We start from the raw sequence: 20,015 nt of genomic DNA on the forward strand, positions 1-20,015 counted from the left end.
GTTTCTCATATTGCTTTATGCAAAACAGTAGTTTCTATCCTAGTAACGCCTTTTGTCTAATTACTGGACTATTTCTATTCCCTCGAGAAAAAAAACACTTAATATTTGCAGTTGTTGAGGCCGAAGCGGCCATGTTGGTTATTGGAAGGATACGTCACTTCCGGGCCAGCGTTCCCTTGGTAACGGAGGAGTAGCATTAGAGAACGGTCCGGGCTGGCGCTAAGGTGCTGTAAGGTGAGTAGTGGAGGGTCCGGGGGTCCTGATAGTCTATGGGTGGGGAGCAGTGCTCACCCCGGGAGCTGGCCATCTAGTCTGCCTGTGTCCATAATACTAGAAAGGTGATAATGTGCACCACAAGTCCCAGCAGAGCTGATAGGACAACCCCAAACCTTATCCAGAACAACAATGTCCAATGGAATCACTGGTTCTCCTGCAGTATGTATGTATGTACACAGTGACTGCACCAGCAGCAGAATAGTGAGTGCAGCTCTGGAGTATAATACAGGATGTAACTCAGGATCAGTACAGGATAAGTAATGTCATGTATGTACACAGTGACTGCACCAGCAGAATAGTGAGTGCAGCTCTGGGGTATAATACAGGATGTAACTCAGGATCAGTACAGGATAAGTAATGTCATGTATGTACACAGTGACTGCACCAGCAGCAGAATAGTGAGTGCAGCTCTGGGGTATATTACAGGATGTAACTCAGGATCAGTACAGGATAAGTAATGTCATGTATGTACACAGTGACTGCACCAGCAGCAGAATAGTGAGTGCAGCTCTGGGGTATAATACAGGATGTAACTCAGGATCAGTACAGGATAAGTAATGTCATGTATGTACACAGTGACTGCACCAGCAGCAGAATAGTGAGTGCAGCTCTGGAGTATAATACAGGATGTAACTCAGGATCAGTACAGGATAAGTAATGTCATGTATGTACACAGTGACTGCACCAGCAGCAGAATAGTGAGTGCAGTTCTGGAGTATAATACAGGATGTAACTCAGGATCAGTACAGGATAAGTAATGTCATGTATGTACAGTGACTGCACCAGCAGCAGAATAGCGAGTGCAGCTCTGGGGTATAATACAGGATGTAACTCAGGATCAGTACAGGATAAGTAATGTCATGTATGTACACAGTGACTGCACCAGCAGCAGAATAGTGAGTGCAGCTCTGGGGTATAATGCAGGATGTAACTCAGGATCAGTACAGGATAAGTAATGTCATGTATGTACACAGTGACTGCACCAGCAGAATAGTGAGTGCAGCTCTGGAGTATAATACAGGATGTAACTCAGGATCAGTACAGGATAAGTAATGTCATGTATGTACAGTGACTGCACCAGCAGCAGAATAGTGAGTGCAGCTCTGGGGTATAATACAGGATGTAACTCAGGATCAGTACAGGATAAGTAATGTCATGTATGTACACAGTGACTGCACCAGCAGCAGAATAGTGAGTGCAGCTCTGGGGTATAATACAGGATGTAACTCAGGATCAGTACAGGATAAGTAATGTCATGTATGTACACAGTGACTGCACCAGCAGCAGAATAGTGAGTGCAGCTCTGGAGTATAATACAGGATGTAACTCAGGATCAGTACAGGATAAGTAATGTCATGTATGTACAGTGACTGCACCAGCAGAATAGTGAGTGCAGCTCTGGAGTATAATACAGGATGTAACTCAGGATCAGTACAGGATAAGTAATGTCATGTATGTACACAGTGACTGCACCAGCAGCAGAATAGTGAGTGCAGCTCTGGGGTATAATACAGGATGTAACTCAGGATCAGTACAGGATAAGTAATGTCATGTATGTACACAGTGACTGCACCAGCAGCAGAATAGTGAGTGCAGCTCTGGGGTATAATACAGGATGTAACTCAGGATCAGTACAGGATAAGTAATGTCATGTATGTACACAGTGACTGCACCAGCAGCAGAATAGTGAGTGCAGCTCTGGGGTATAATACAGGATGTAACTCAGGATCAGTACAGGATAAGTAATGTCATGTATGTACACAGTGACTGCACCAGCAGCAGAATAGTGAGTGCAGCTCTGGGGTATAATACAGGATGTAACTCAGGATCAGTACAGGATAAGTAATGTCATGTATGTACACAGTGACTGCACCACCAGCAGAATAGTGAGTGCAGCTCTGGGGTATAATACAGGATGTAACTCAGGATCAGTACAGGATAAGTAATGTCATGTATGTACAGAGTGACTGCACCAGCAGCAGAATAGTGAGTGCAGCTCTGGGGTATAATACAGGATGTAACTCAGGATCAGTACAGGATAAGTAATGTCATGTATGTACACAGTGACTGCACCAGCAGCAGAATAGTGAGTGCAGCTCTGGAGTATAATACAGGATGTAACTGAGGATAAGTAACAGTTGCTCCTCCGCGTTCCCTTCCCTTTAGGACTCTGTACGTGGCTTGTGCAGTATATATTGTATACATTTTGCTGGCTGTTAGTGGTCTGTGACGTCTCTTCCCTGGGGGGTCTTATAATCCTCCTGTAATAGGAATGTGCGTCCGTTATATCCGGAGGATTCATCCCTGAGAGCCGCTTATTAACTTTCCTTCCCAAGTGTAAAGGGAAAACATCTTTTCTATCTCTGGAGCTGGAGTCCAGTGAGTCCTGAAGGGGACCCTGTATATTTGGCAGATGCTGAGGGGGGGGTGATGTCCGGGGGGAGATTTCCTACATGGTATTTTTAGTAAATGTATATTATATATTATAATATAGTGAGACCTCGGTTCTGGACCTTTGGGACCCACAACTATTCCTGTATGTTCTGATTGTCTGAGCATAGTCCCTACTCCATGTCCCCCCTATTGATGTCACTTTCGATGTGCTGATCTTTAGATTGCCCGTAGGGACCCTATTGCAGAGACCCCAGAAACACAGATGTGCTGCTCTATATCAATACCCCAATGTACATGTATTATACTCTAGTTGCATCCAGAGCTGCATTCAATAATCTATTGTACACCAGAGAGCATGCCCACAACACTGTCTGCAGTCCTGATAGCAGAGCATGCCCACAACACTGGCTGCAGTCCTGATCACAGAGCATGCCCACAACACTGTCTGCAGTCCTGATAGCAGAGCATGCCCACAATACTGCCTGCAGTCCTGATCACAGAGCATGCCCACAACACTGCCTGCAGTCCTGATCACAGAGCATGCCCACAACACTGCCTGCAGTCCTGATCGTAGAGCATGCCCACAACATTGTCTGCAGTCCTGATAGCAGAGCATGCCCACAACACTGCCTGCAGTCCTGATAGCAGAACATGCCCACAACACTGCCTGCAGTCCTGATCGTAGAGCATGCCCACAACACTGCCTGCAGTCCTGATCGTAGAGCATGCCCACAACACTGCCTGCAGTCCTGATCACAGAGCATGCCCACAACATTGTCTGCAGTCCTGATAGCAGAGCATGCCCACAACACTGGCTGCAGTCCTGATAGCAGAACATGCCCACAACACTGCCTGCACTCCTGATAACAGAGCATGCCCACAACACTGCCTGCAGTCCTGATAGCAGAGCATGTCCACAACACTGCCTGAAGTCCTGATAGCAGAGCACGCCCACAACACTGCCTGCAGTCCTGATAACAGAGCATGCCCACAACACTGCCTGCAGTCCTGATAGCAGAACATGCCCACAACACTGTCTGCAGTCCTGATAGCAGAGCATGCCCACAACACTGGCTGCAGTCCTGATCGTAGAGCATACCCACAACACTGCCTGCAGTCCTGATCGTAGAGCATGCCCACAACATTGTCTGCAGTCCTGATAGCAGAGCATGCCCACAACACTGCCTGCAGTCCTGATAGCAGAACATGCCCACAACACTGCCTGCAGTCCTGATCGTAGAGCATGCCCACAACACTGCCTGCAGTCCTGATCGTAGAGCATGCCCACAACACTGCAGTCCTGATAGCAGAGCATGCCCACAACACTGCCTGCACTCCTGATCACAGAGCATGCCCACAACACTGCCTGCAGTCCTGATCGTAGAGCATGTCCACAACATTGTCTGCAGTCCTGATAGCAGAGCATGCCCACAACACTGGCTGCAGTCCTGATAGCAGAACATGCCCACAACACTGCCTGCAGTCCTGATCGTAGAGCATGCCCACAACACTGCCTGCAGTCCTGATAGCAGAGCATGTCCACAACACTGCCTGAAGTCCTGATAGCAGAGCACGCCCACAACACTGCCTGCAGTCCTGATAACAGAGCATGCCCACAACACTGCCTGCAGTCCTGATAGCAGAACATGCCCACAACACTGTCTGCAGTCCTGATAGCAGAGCATGCCCACAACACTGGCTGCAGTCCTGATCGTAGAGCATACCCACAACACTGCCTGCAGTCCTGATCGTAGAGCATGCCCACAACACTGTCTGCAGTCCTGATAACAGAGCATGCCCACAACACTGCCTGCAGTCCTGATAACAGAGCATGCCCACAACACTGCCTGCACTCCTGATAACAGAGCATGCCCACAACACTGCCTGCACTCCTGATAACAGAGCATGCCCACAACACTGTCTGCAGTCCTGATAACAGAGCATGCCCACAACACTGTCTGCAGTCCTGATAACAGAGCATGCCCACAACACTGCCTGCACTCCTGATAACAGAGCATGCCCACAACACTGTCTGCAGTCCTGATAGCAGAGCATGCCCACAACACTGCCTGCAGTCCTGATAGCAGAGCATGTCCACAACACTGGCTGCAGTCCTGATAGCAGAGCATGCCCACAACACTGCCTGCAGTCCTGATCACAGAGCATGCCCACAACACTGCCTGCAGTCCTGATAACAGAGCATGCCCACAACACTGTCTGCAGTCCTGATAACAGAGCATGCCCACAACACTGCCTGCACTCCTGATAACAGAGCATGCCCACAACACTGTCTGCAGTCCTGATAGCAGAGCATGCCCACAACACTGTCTGCAGTCCTGATAGCAGAGCATGCCCACAACACTGGCTGCAGTCCTGATAGCAGAGCATGTCCACAACAGTGGCTGCAGTCCTGATAGCAGAGCATGCCCACAACACTGCCTGCAGTCCTGATCACAGAGCATGCCCACAACACTGCCTGCAGTCCTGATCACAGAGCATGCCCACAACACTGGCTGCAGTCCTGATAGCAGAGCACGCCCACAACACTGCCTGCAGTCCTGATAACAGAGCATGCCCACGACACTGCCTGCAGTCCTGATAGCAGAACATGCCCACAACACTGTCTGCAGTCCTGATAGCAGAGCATGCCCACAACACTGGCTGCAGTCCTGATCGTAGAGCATACCCACAACACTGCCTGCACTCCTGATAACAGAGCATGCACACAACACTGCCTGCAGTCCTGATAACAGAGCATGCCCACAACACTGTCTGCAGTCCTGATAACAGAGCATGCCCACAACACTGCCTGCACTCCTGATAACAGAGCATGCCCACAACACTGGCTGCAGTCCTGATAGCAGAGCATGCCCACAACACTGCCTGCAGTCCTGATAGCAGAGCATGCCCACAACACTGTCTGCAGTCCTGATAGCAGAGCACGCCCACAACACTGCCTGCAGTCCTGATAGCAGAGCATGCCCACAACACTGGCTGCAGTCCTGATAGCAGAGCACGCCCACAACACTGGCTGCAGTCCTGATAGCAGAGCATGCCCACAACACTGACTGCAGTCCTGATAGCAGAGCATGCCCACAACACTGGCTGCAGTCCTGATAGCAGAGCATGCCCACAATACTGCCTGCAGTCCTGATCACAGAGCATGCCCACAACACTGCCTGCTGTCCTGATCACAGAGCATGCCCACAACACTGCCTGCAGTCCTGATCGTAGAGCATGCCCACAACATTGTCTGCAGTCCTGATAGCAGAGCATGCCCACAACACTGCCTGCAGTCCTGATAGCAGAACATGCCCACAACACTGCCTGCAGTCCTGATCGTAGAGCATGCCCACAACACTGCCTGCAGTCCTGATCGTAGAGCATGCCCACAACACTGCCTGCAGTCCTGATCACAGAGCATGCCCACAACACTGCCTGCAGTCCTGATCGTAGAGCATGCCCACAACATTGTCTGCAGTCCTGATAGCAGAGCATGCCCACAACACTGGCTGCAGTCCTGATAGCAGAACATGCCCACAACACTGCCTGCAGTCCTGATCGTAGAGCATGCCCACAACACTGCTTGCAGTCCTGATAGCAGAGCATGTCCACAACACTGCCTGAAGTCCTGATAGCAGAGCACGCCCACAACACTGCCTGCAGTCCTGATAACAGAGCATGCCCACAACACTGCCTGCAGTCCTGATAGCAGAGCATGCCCACAACACTGTCTGCAGTCCTGATAGCAGAGCATGCCCACAACACTGGCTGCAGTCCTGATCGTAGAGCATACCCACAACACTGCCTGCACTCCTGATAACAGAGCATGCCCACAACACTGTCTGCAGTCCTGATAACAGAGCATGCCCACAACACTGCCTGCAGTCCTGATAACAGAGCATGCCCACAACACTGCCTGCACTCCTGATAACAGAGCATGCCCACAACACTGCCTGCAGTCCTGATAGCAGAGCATGTCCACAACACTGGCTGCAGTCCTGATAACAGAGCATGCCCACAACACTGCCTGCACTCCTGATAACAGAGCATGCCCACAACACTGTCTGCAGTCCTGATAACAGAGCATGCCCACAACACTGTCTGCAGTCCTGATAACAGAGCATGCCCACAACACTGCCTGCACTCCTGATAACAGAGCATGCCCACAACACTGTCTGCAGTCCTGATAGCAGAGCATGCCCACAACACTGCCTGCAGTCCTGATAGCAGAGCATGTCCACAACACTGGCTGCAGTCCTGATAGCAGAGCATGCCCACAACACTGCCTGCAGTCCTGATCACAGAGCATGCCCACAACACTGCCTGCAGTCCTGATCACAGAGCATGCCCACAACACTGCCTGCAGTCCTGATCACAGAGCATGCCCACAACACTGCCTGCAGTCCTGATAACAGAGCATGCCCACAACACTGTCTGCAGTCCTGATAACAGAGCATGCCCACAACACTGCCTGCACTCCTGATAACAGAGCATGCCCACAACACTGTCTGCAGTCCTGATAGCAGAGCATGCCCACAACACTGGCTGCAGTCCTGATAGCAGAGCATGTCCACAACACTGGCTGCAGTCCTGATAGCAGAGCATGCCCACAACACTGCCTGCAGTCCTGATCACAGAGCATGCCCACAACACTGCCTGCAGTCCTGATCACAGAGCATGCCCACAACACTGGTTGCAGTCCTGATAGCAGAGCACGCCCACAACACTGCTTGCAGTCCTGATAACAGAGCATGCCCACCACACTGCCTGCAGTCCTGATAGCAGAACATGCCCACAACACTGTCTGCAGTCCTGATAGCAGAGCATGCCCACAACACTGGCTGCAGTCCTGATCGTAGAGCATACCCACAACACTGCCTGCACTCCTGATAACAGAGCATGCACACAACACTGCCTGCAGTCCTGATAACAGAGCATGCCCACAACACTGTCTGCAGTCCTGATAACAGAGCATGCCCACAACACTGGCTGCACTCCTGATAACAGAGCATGCCCACAACACTGGCTGCAGTCCTGATAGCAGAGCATGCCCACAACACTGCCTGCAGTCCTGATCACAGAGCATGCCCACAACACTGGCTGCAGTCCTGATAGCAGAGCATGCCCACAACACTGGCTGCAGTCCTGATAGCAGAGCATGCCCACAACACTGTCTGCAGTCCTGATAGCAGAGCATGCCCACAACACTGCCTGCAGTCCTGATCACAGAGCATGCCCACAACACTGTCTGCAGTCCTGATAGCAGAGCATGCCCACAACACTGGCTGCAGCCCTGATAGCAGAGCATGCCCACAACACTGGCTGCAGTCCTGATAGCAGAGCATGCCCACAACACTGGCTGCAGTCCTGATAGCAGAGCATGCCCACAACACTGGCTGCAGTCCTGATAGCAGAGCATGCCCACAACACTGTCTGCAGTCCTGATAGCAGAGCATGCCCACAACACTGGCTGCAGTCCTGATCACAGAGCATGTCCACAATACTGGCTGCAGTCCTGATCACAGAGCATGTCCACAACACTGGCTGCAGTCCTGATCACAGAGCATGCCCACAACACTGGCTGCAGTCCTGCTGTGACAGCAGATTCACGCTGGTTCATGTAATTTCCCTGTGACTTGCAGGATGTCCGGTCTGTACGGGAGCATGAGCTCGCTGACGAATAAACGATTCCCATCCGACGAGCGATCAGAATCTCCGAAGCTCCCGGCCAATGAGGAGGAGGCTTTCTACACATCTTGCCGCGCCGCCTACTTGACCGTCTTCAAGAGCAGCCTGGACAACATCACGGAGCGGCAGCAGCTGTGTCTAGGTATTTTTTTTAAATCACAGAAAAACTGCAACCAAAAAATTGAGAAGATAAATAAAAAGAGTTTTCTGATAGTAAAATTATTGATGTTCTGTTTTGGGGTCCAACTCCCAGCACCCCCGGCTGTTTTGGGCACCGCGGGTGCTTTTCAGGCCACTGATGTTGCTGATTGCAGCCAATGTCCTTTAAATAGACTGTTGCAGTACCAAGTGCAGCCACTATACATTGTATGGTGTTGTGCTTGGGGAGCAGAGAAGGGTTTGCAGCGCTTGGTATAAGTGATTTTACAGCTTGACATACCTATGTACTAGCGAGTATATACCACCAAGCCTACAACCCTGCACAGCGATACTTACCTCCAAGCAGCCGTGCTACAAATCACCTAAAGATCATAGAGAACAAATCTGTTTCATCAATAGTCTCAATTTTATTAATGCACATTAATAAAGTACAGTCACCAATTATAAACCTCTACTAGTGGTCGCCAGAGATTGGTGCAAATCCTGGTCCATATCTAATATAGTAACACAATGTAATGACCACAGGGGTAGAACCATTAGTAACCTCACCCCAGTACAAGTGCACAAAGGTAACAGGTACCAACCCGGCTGCATGGGCCATGCAAGGACCAGGACGAACACTGCAACCCGACGCTACCTCCAGGGGTAATCACGTGATGCATTGTCATTACACTGGCCCACATTTATCAAAAACAGTGCAGTGTGTACTATGTGCAGGGGCTGTGTACTATGTGCAGTGTGTACTATGTGCAGGGGCTGTGTACTATGTGCCGTGTGTACTATGTGCAGTGCCCTGTGTACTATGTGCAGTGCCCTGTGTACTATGTGCAGTGCCCTGTGTACTATGTGCAGTTCCCTGTGTACTATGTGCAGGGGCTGTGTACTATGTGCAGTGTGTACTATGTGCAGTGTGTACTATGTGCAGTGCCCTGTGTACTATGTGCAGTGTCCTGTGTACTATGTGCAGTGTCCTGTGTACTATGTGCCGGGGGGGTGTACTATGTGCAGGGTGTACTATGTGCAGTGTGTACTATGTGCAGTGTCCTGTGTACTATGTGCAGTGCCCTGTGTACTATGTGCAGGGGGTGTACTATGTGCAGTGTCCTGTGTACTATGTGCCGGGGGGGGGGTGTACTATGTGCCGGGGGGGGTGTACTATGTGCCGGGGGGGGTGTACTATGTGCCGGGGGGGGGTGTACTATGTGCCGGGGGGGGTGTACTATGTGTCGGGGGGGTGTACTATGTGCCGGGGGGGGGGTGTACTATGTGCCGGGGGGGGGGGGTGTACTATGTGCCGGGGGGGGGGGGTGTACTATGTGCCGGGGGGGGGGGGGTGTACTATGTGCCGGGGGGGGGTGTACTATGTGCAGGGGGTGTGTACTATGTGCAGGGGGTGTGTACTATGTGCAGTGCCCTGTGTAGTTTGGAGGTGGTGCCAGATTCAGGATTTGTGTTGCACGTTCTGCATGAATCTGGTGCCCACTGCACTGCCCGACAGAGTGCACCACTTTTATTTGGTGCACCTTTAACATGGGGCCGTGTGGCACAATTCAGTCGGATTCTGTAAGATAAATCTGGCGCACGGTGCGACCGGAACGCCCCCTTCAGTGTAGAAATTTGTGTCGCATAAAGAATAGTGCAGCCACGCCCAAAAACGGTCGCGTGCGACACATATGTCCCGAACACTTCTTAAAGGGAACCTGTCAGCAGAAATTGACATATTAAACCACTACCAGTATGTTGTCAGGCAGCTGACACACCTTACGGATCAGGTTTCTTTCATGGCCCAGTGCGGTGGCAGCATCCAGAAAATCTACTCTGAAGTGAGATGTAAATATAACGTTAAGAAGGCGGAGAGTTTAACACTGAAGTCCAGCTCTCTCTTTCTCAGAAAGCCTCCTTTCACTGTAATTGATGGTCCTGCATCCAGAAACATCACTAACTAAGTGTCCTTGGTTTATCAGGATGGATTCTGACGGTAGATTTCCTTAACCCTGTCACCAGGGACCTCATTTTCACTAAAGACAGGTTGAAGAAGCCCCTCACACCTGCAGTGCACATCTGTCTTTCTTCCTTCTCTAAGCATTTGCATTACAATATAATTGTGTGTTATAACTTACCTTGCACAATGACAGAATCCTCTATGTAGTCCCAGGGGTTGGGCTTTGGTTTGGATGCATTTCAAAAATCAACATGTGACTTGTCTTTGCTGCAGACTCTTCAGCTCTCAGCCCCCACCTTTGTGCTCCTGTACAACCCCTCCCTCCTGCTCCTTCACAGAGGTCACATCCTGATGAGCTGACATCAGTGTGGGAGGGAGGAGCTGTACAGGAGCACAAAGGTGGGGGGCTGCATCCAAACCAAAGCCCAACCCCTGGGACTTCACAGAGGATTTTGTCAGAGTGCAATTATTAACGCACAATTATATTGCAAATGCTTAGAGAAAGCAGAGAGGAATACGTACAATGCAGGTGTGAGGGGCTTCTATAACCTGTCTTTAGTGAAAATGAGGTCCCTGGTGACAGGTTCCCTTTAAATAAATGCAACGAGATGTAGATTTAAAAAAAACCCTCTGCCATATCTGGAGCAGCGGTGAATCCGCACGGGAAAAATGTCCATATAGCGGCGATTTTGCATAGGAGCATCGGCCGGGAGCCCTTTTGGCGCGGCGGGGGTTAACGCCTGGCGTTCTGCTATGTTGATAGAGAGATAAATCCTGATGACACGTTGGATTTTTTCGGTGGTGATATCCTAATTACGCCACGGCTAGTTTAACAGGCGGTCACATTCAGCAGATGTGCTTCGCCTAATGAAGGCTTTCAACATTATGGCAAAAGATTTTTTTTCCCCCCTCGCAGCTAATGGCAGGTTTCTCATAATCCGGCGTCAAAAATAGTCGCGCCGAGAACAAATGTTATCTCCTTTCGGCTTGTTATGTCTTTCATCTCCTTCCACGAGCCACTTAAGCAATTGACCAATTATTATTATACGAGCGGCGGTGTCAAGGTCGCGGAGAGAACAGGGCCCTCCGAATACCAAATATTTCCCGGCATTAGATGATGATTAGACCTTCCGACGTGCCAGGAGCCTAAGGGGTTAACTGTCCCGGGGATCTGGAACATGTTCCCAGGAGATAAATGAGCAGGAATGAAAATAATTTTCCTGCAGTCTAATTCACAGGCTATAACGTTACAGCCGCTCACGTGACCCCTTCCCCGGGCATCTCCAGGAGCCGCGTGACCTTAAGACGGGAGCCTCAAGTGTGAGAGCCGCGACCTTCTGCGCCCCACAACAGCAAGAAGTCATTGGAATAATTATATATCTTTATTTTATATGGCGCCATCATATGCCGCCACGATGTACAGAGCAAGGGGGACAAGTACAGAGTCATAACATGGTCAGATACAGCAATAGGAGTGATGGCCCTGCTCACAAGAGCTTACAATCTATGAGGAGGAGGACACAGGAGGTGACAGTGCTTGTACAATGCTCACAAGAGCTCTGCTACATCCATACACTCACTCACAGCTCTACTACATCTATACACTCACAGCTCTGCTACATCCATACACTCACTCACAGCTCTGCTACATCCATTCACTCACTCACAGCACTGCTACATCCATACACACACTCACAGCTCTGCTACATCCATACACTCACTCACAGCTCTACTACATCCATACACTCACAGCTCTGGTACATCCATACACTCACACACAGCTCTGCTACAGCCATACACTCACTCACAGCTCTACTACATCCATACACTCACAGCTCTGCTACATCCATACACTCACACACAGCTCTGCTACATCCATACACTCACACACAGCTCTGCTACATCCATACACTCACACACAGCTCTGCTACATCCATACACTCACTCACAGCTCTGCTACATCCATACACTCACTCACAGCTCTGCTACATCCATACACTCACTCACAGCTCTGCTACATCCATACACTCACACACAGCTCTGCTACATCCATACACTCACACACAGCTCTACTACATCCATACACTCACAGCTCTGCTACATCCATACACTCACACACAGCTCTGCTACATCCATACACTCACACACAGCTCTGCTACATCCATACACTCACTCACAGCTCTGCTACATCCATACACTCATTCACAGCTCTGCTACATCCATACACTCACTCACAGCTCTGCTACATCCATACACTCACTCACAGCTCTGCTACATCCATACACTCACACACAGCTCTGCTACATCCATACACTCACACACAGCTCTACTACATCCATACACTCACTGCTCTGCTACATCCATACACTCACACACACAGCTCTGCTACATCCATACACTCACTCACAGTTCTGCTACATCCATACACTCATTCACAGCTCTGCTACATCCATACACTTACACACAGCTCTGCTACATCCATACACTCACACACAGCTCTGCTACATCCATACACTCATTCACAGCTCTGCTACATCCATACACTCACTCACAGCTCTGCTACATCCATACACTCACACACAGCTCTGCTACATCCATACACTCACACACAGCTCTGCTACATCCATACACTCACACACAGCTCTACTACATCCATACACTCACACACAGCTCTACTACATCCATACACTCACTGCTCTGCTACATCCATACACTCACTCACAGCTCTGCTACATCCATACACTCACTCACAGCTCTACTACATCCATACACTCACAGCTCTGCTACATCCATGCACTCACACACAGCTCTGCTACATCCATACACTCACTCACAGTTCTGCTACATCCATACACTCACTCATAGCTCTGCTACATCCATACACTCATTCACAGCTCTGCTACATCCATACACTTACACACAGCTCTGCTACATCCATACACTCACACACAGCTTTGCTACATCCATACACTCACTCACAGTTCTGCTACATCCATACACTCACACACAGCTCTGCTACATCCATACACTCACACACAGCTCTGCTACATCCATACACTCACTCACAGCTCTGCTACATCCATACACTCACAGCTCTGCTACATCCATACACTCACACACAGCTCTGCTACATCCATACACTCACACACAGCTCTGCTACATCCATACACTCACTCACAGCTCTGCTACATCCATACACTCACACACAGCTCTGCTACATCCATACACTCACACACAGCTCTGCTACATCCATACACTCACTCACAGCTCTGCTACATCCATACACTCACTCACAGCTCTATTTCATACCTGGTCCCAGTTTTCCGTTTTGCGCCGAATTGCCCTGGGATTTTGGCGCACGCGATCAGATTGTGTCGCATCGGCGCCGGCTTGCACACGACAGAAATCGGAGGGAAACGTGCCGTTAGACAACCTGACGGATTCGGACAACACGCGGGATTTAACATTTAAAATTGTGTCGCAAGATTAGCACTCACATGGACTTACAAGCATCGGGAAGAAGAAGGTGAACTCCAGCGGACCACGGGGCAGAAGCGACGGATGCAGGAACTCGGGCGCACGAGCTTGGTGAATCGCGGCGGATCCGAATCCTCGACGGACATCGCTCCGCGGGATTGCGACTGGACCGGGTAAGTAAATCTGCCCCATTATGTCCCGTTTACTGGTAACATTGGGCACTTTGGCAGGAAAGGTTACATTCATCCTTGATTTATCTTTGATATCGGTGTTGACCCATTATATGTGTATTGCATTGTATTGTATTGTATTTCACCTTGTTACTTAGGTCTGACTGACTGCTTAGCACACTCGCGGTTAGGGGAGGTGGATAGAGCAGGGTCATTGTACCCCCTATAACCCTGTGTTCTTTTTGGTATTTTTAAGTGATTTTAATCAATGTGGAGTTGTGTATTTCCTGAATTGTTAAAGGGATCCTGTCACCAGGAGAGCCTTGCTGTGTGACTAGGCAGTCGTCCCCTGGGAGGGGCTGGAAAGGAGCAGTCCCCCCCCCACCTTGGGAAACCGCTCCTCCATGTGTCCTTTTTAAATAAATGAATAACTCCCCTCACTCGGGATTGGCTTTAAAGGAGCAGGGGGCGTCGCTAAGAAAGTGATGGGTGTTTTCATATATTTGAAAAGGTCACATGGAGGAGCTGTTTCCCAAGGGTGGGGGGGGGGACTGCTCCTTTCCAGCCACTCCCAGGGGACGAGTACCTAGTCACACAGCAGATGCTAATGAAAGGTACAAAATAACATATCTTTTTTTCTGTAAAACCTATTTTTTATACAAACACACTTTGGCAGTGTATGTACTATGCTCTGTGGGGACTGGGGGGAGTGCTAAAAATGGCTCTCCTAGTGACAGGTTCCCTTTAAATAAAGATTATGTTGCTTTATGTTTTGGTCCTCAGTAGCACACTTCTTTGTCTCTCAGTGTCTATATTGAAGGAGAAGACATGTGATCAGTCAGATGTTTGTGACTTCCCTCTAGGTAGTCCTCATGGTTGGGAGAGCAGTGTAGAGGTCCTGCAGTAGTCCTCATGGCTGGGAGAGCAGTGTAGAGGTCCTGCAGTAGTCCTCATGGCTGGGAGAGCAGTGTAGAGGTCCTGCAGTAGTCCTCATGGTTGGGAGAGCAGTGTAGAGGTCCTGCAGTAGTCCTCATGGTTGGGAGAGCAGCGTAGAGGTCCTGCAGTAGTCCTCATGGCTGGGAGAGCAGTGTAGAGGTCCTGCAGTAGTCCTCATGGCTGGGAGAGCAGTGTAGAGGTCCTGCAGTAGTCCTCATGGTTGGGAGAGCAGTGTAGAGGTCCTGCAGTAGTCCTCATGGTTGGGAGAGCAGTGTAGAGGTCCTGCAGTAGTCCTCATGGTTGGGAGAGCAGTGTAGAGGTCCTGCAGTAGTCCTCATGGCTGGGAGAGCAGTGTAGAGGTCCTGCAGTAGTCCTCATGGTTGGGAGAGCAGTGTAGAGGTCCTGCAGTCGTCCTCATGGCTGGGAGAGCAGTGTAGAGGTCCTGCAGTAGTCCTCATGGCTGGGAGAGCAGTGTAGAGGTCCTGCAGTAGTCCTCATGGTTGGGAGAGCAGTGTAGAGGTCCTGCAGTAGTCCTCATGGTTGGGAGAGCAGTGTAGAGGTCCTGCAGTAGTCCTCATGGCTGGGAGAGCAGTGTAGAGGTCCTGCAGTAGTCCTCATGGTTGGGAGAGCAGTGTAGAGGTCCTGCAGTTGTCCTCATGGTTGGGAGAGCAGTGTAGAGGTCCTGCAGTAGTCCTCATGGTTGGGAGAGCAGTGTAGAGGTCCTGCAGTAGTCCTCATGGTTGGGAGAGCAGTGTAGAGGTCCTGCAGTAGTCCTCATGGTTGGGAGAGCAGTGTAGAGGTCCTGCAGTAGTCCTCATGGTTGGGAGAGCAGTGTAGAGGTCCTGCAGTAGTCCTCATGGCTGGGAGAGCAGTGTAGAGGTCCTGCAGTCGTCCTCATGGCTGGGAGAGCAGTGTAGAGGTCCTGCAGTAGTCCTCATGGCTGGGAGAGCAGTGTAGAGGTCCTGCAGTAGTCCTCATGGCTGGGAGAGCAGTGTAGAGGTCCTGCAGTCGTCCTCATGGCTGGGAGAGCAGTGTAGAGGTCCTGCAGTCGTCCTCATGGCTGGGAGAGCAGTGTAGAGGTCCTGCAGTAGTCCTCATGGCTGGGAGAGCAGTGTAGAGGTCCTGCAGTAGTCCTCATGGCTGGGAGAGCAGTGTAGAGGTCCTGCTCTCTCAGCGCTTCAGCAGGACAGCGGTCAGGAGGGTCTGGCAGTGCTGGATCCTCCTTACCATCGGACTGTAAGGTGCAGCCACATTGTAGCAAGATTTCTATTCTCATACTGCAAAAATTGTGATAATGAAGAATTAGATGAATACTGCAGCTGCCCAGAGGATAGAAGAGACTGGAGCTGCCCGGGGTGTGTGATACAGGACAGTGATCATTTACCGCTATCCTATGTCCTTCTCCTTTACAGTCCTCCAACGGGCCGGGCGGAACCCCTCTAACAGGACCCTCAGCAGATACTGGACTGCAAAGACCAAAGAGCTGAACTTTGATGATTTCTGTGCCATTGTGAGAAGAGAGAAACCCGCTGCCAAGTCAGAACTGCTGAAAGCCTTCCGGAAGCTCGACCCCACAAGCAGAGGATACATCACCCACGATGAGCTGACCCGGGTCCTTACCACCGTATGTACTCCACATAGTAACTACTACAGTCACATCTATCTATCTCCTATCTATCTATCTTTCTATCTCCTATCTATCTCCTATCTATCTATCTATCTATCTATCTATCTCATATCTATCTATCTTATATCTATCTATCTATCTATCTATCTATCTCATATTTATCTATCTATCTCCTATCTATCTTTCTATCTATCTATCTATCTATCTATCTATCTATCTATCTATCTATCTCCTATCTATCTATCTATCTATCTCCTATCTATCTATCTATCTATCTATCTATCTCCTATCTATCTATCTATCTATCTCCTATCTATCTATCTCCTATCTATCTATCTATCTATCTATCTATCTATCTATCTCCTATCTATCTATCTATCTATCTATCTATCTATCTATCTATCTATCTATCTATCTATCTCCTATCTATCTATCTATCTATCTATCTCCTATCTATCTATCTCCTATCTATCTATCTCCTATCTATCTATCTATCTATCTATCTATCTATCTATCTATCTATCTATCTATCTATCTATCTATCTATCTATCTCCTATCTATCTATCTATCTATCTATCTATCTATCTATCTATCTCATATCTATCTATCTATCTCCTCCCATATATCCCCCCAAATTCAGTATAAACAAAGTGACATCAGTGTGTACAATAATAAACAATTAACATATACACAAATAATAACCAATATTGTTACCATCATTATAAAGTGCTAGTGTCCCAATTCAATAAGTTTATAGTGGAGATCAAAATTAGAGAACAATGGAGCACATTTACTTACCCGGTCCAGTCGCGATCCCACGGCGCGTTGTCCGTCGAGGATTCGGGTTCTGCCGGGATTCACTAAGGTCCGTGCGCCCGATATCCTGCAGATGTCGCTGCTGCGCCGTGGTCGGCCGGAGTTCACCTGCTTCTTCCTGGTGCATGTGAGCGCTTGATCTTGCGACACATTTCGTTTTTTTAATTCTGCAGTTTTTCCGAATGAGTTGGGTTGTCCGACTTCTGTCACGGGATCGCCAAAATCCGATCGTATGCGCCAAAATCCCGGCGGAATTCGGCACAAAACGGAAAAATTCGGGAAACCCGATGGAAATACGGCCGCAGGGCCCTTAGTAAATGAGCCCCAATGTCTGATCACTTGACTTTTTCAGAAATAATGTAATGACTATTAATGGACATGTAATCGATGTGTAAGGGGTCACCAGGGCACTAGAACAGTATTTTACAAAATTACCAAAGTATCAACATAAAACCTTTATTTTGCAAATACGTGAGGAAGATAATTAGAGAAAATCACTGGAGCACAGAGAAAGATTATAAGTACATTTTCTGCAGGTCCCGGTAGTCACCAACCAGTAGGTAGTGCACAGGACCTCAGCACTGGCCACAGGACCTCAGCAGCGGCCAAAGGACCTCACTAGTCTCTCACACGGCTCGGCTGGGATCTGCTCCGCTCTTCTTCCAGTCTCTTCCTCAGTTCTGTGACTGTTGTGGGTTTTCTTGGCCAGAACTTGTCACCAAGGATTTTCCAGAGGTTTTCTATTGGGTTTAGATCAGAACACTGGGCTGTGGCCATTTCATTGTCTCAATGTTTTATGTGTCAAGTAACTTTACCTGTTTTGCTGTGTGACAGGGGGCAATGTCCTGCATGAAAATGGCTGAGTGATGAACGCAAGGAAGGAACATTCCCTAAACCATGACACTTCCTCCACCACCTTCCACTGACTTATTTACTCACTTCGGGCTCAGTCTTTCCTCACTTTGTTTATGTCCTATCTATTAACTTTCTAGCTATCTATCTACACACATGGGCAAATTGTCGTTCTCCCTCATTTAATGAAAGAAAAACCAACAATTGTTGCAGAATATATATAATATAGAATATGTATAATTGAATACACTGATGTCACTGCATTGGGGTCGTGGTAAACTTGGGTCATGTGACTGATCACACCATTAATGGAAATCTACTATGTGATTTGATGCAGTATGAAGCAAACACACCTTGAGACTGCTGTAGCTACAGTGCTGCAAAAACATATCTTGTTTAATCCCTGAACTGAGTGGTTTTGCTGAAATAACAATTATAACATTCAAGATCTTGGGAAAGCTGGATTGCTTCAGTCTGCCGTTGCTAAATACAGTACACAGGATTGGCTTATTTACTAAGGGTCCGCGGCCATACTTTCGTTGGACTTTCGTTTTTTTTGGTGGCTTTGACAGGTATTTAACAGGGGACTGTGTAGCACGCGATCGGATTTTGCCGCAATATCACCGGCTTTCATACGACACAAAATCGGGGGTGCCGTCGAACGATCCGACTGATTCGGACTGAGTGCAGGATTTAACATTTAAATTGTGTTGAAAGCCAAGGACTTACATACATCGGGAAGAAGGTGAACTCCTGGGACCTGAGCGGGGAAGCGACACATTCAGGATATCGGGTGCAAGATCTTAGTGATACCCCGCACAGCGCATTATACACGGACAATGCACTTACATGCACCAGGAAGAAGAAGGTGAACTCCGGGGACCTGAGCGGGGAAGCGACACATGCAGGATATCGGGCGCAGGATCTTAGTGACTCCCCGCACAGCGCATTATACACGGACAATGCACTTACATGCACCAGGAAGAAGAAGGTGAACTCCAGGGACCTGAGCGGGGAAGTGACACATGCAGGATATCGGGTGCAGGATCTTAGTGACTCCCCGCACAGCGCATTATACACAGACAATGCACTTACATGCACCAGGAAGAAGAAGGTGAACTCCGGGGACCTGAGCGGGGAAGCGACACATGCAGGATATCGGGCGCAGGATCTTAGTGACTCCCCGCACAGCGCATTATACACGGACAATGCACTTACATGCACCGGGAAGAAGAAGGTGAACTCCGGGGACCTGAGCGGGGAAGCGACACATGCAGGATATCGGGCGCAGGATCTTAGTGACTCCCCGCACAGCGCATTATACACGGACAATGCACTTACATGCACCAGGGAGAAGAAGGTGAACTCCGGGGACCTGAGCGGGGAAGCGTCACATGCAGGATATCGGGTGCAGGATCTTAGTGACTCCCCGCACAGCGCATTATACACGGACAATGCACTTACATGCACCAGGAAGAAGAAGGTGAACTCCAGGGACCTGAGCGGGGGATCGACACATGCAGGATATCGGGCGCATGATCTTAGTGACTCCCCGCACAGCGCATTATACACAGACAATGCACTTACATGCACCAGGAAGAAGAAGGTGAACTCTGGGACCTGAGCGGGGAAGCGACACATTCAGGATATCGGGTGCACGATCTTAGTGACTCC

General features: G+C 49.3%; 1 protein-coding gene across 2 annotated transcripts in view; it reads left to right on the forward strand.

Moving 5' to 3' along the window:
* Nucleotides 1-117: 117 nt before the first annotated feature.
* LOC140104495 (phosphoglucomutase-1) overlaps nucleotides 118-20,015 on the forward strand; it is a 66,250-nt gene continuing 46,352 nt past the window's right edge. The window contains exons 1-3 of one of the 2 annotated variants that reach the window (XM_072128065.1): nucleotides 118-234; nucleotides 8,316-8,503; nucleotides 16,458-16,669. In XM_072128065.1, the coding sequence (XP_071984166.1) occupies nucleotides 8,317-8,503; nucleotides 16,458-16,669 (399 nt within the window). In that variant the 5' untranslated portion in view covers nucleotides 118-234; nucleotide 8,316. The remainder of the gene's footprint in view (nucleotides 235-8,315; nucleotides 8,504-16,457; nucleotides 16,670-20,015) is intronic. The other variant, XM_072128068.1, reaches the window with a different exon arrangement.

The sequence above is a fragment of the Engystomops pustulosus genome, chromosome 10 (genome assembly GCF_040894005.1).
Source record: "Engystomops pustulosus chromosome 10, aEngPut4.maternal, whole genome shotgun sequence".
NCBI classification, from domain to species: Eukaryota; Metazoa; Chordata; class Amphibia; order Anura; family Leptodactylidae; genus Engystomops; species Engystomops pustulosus.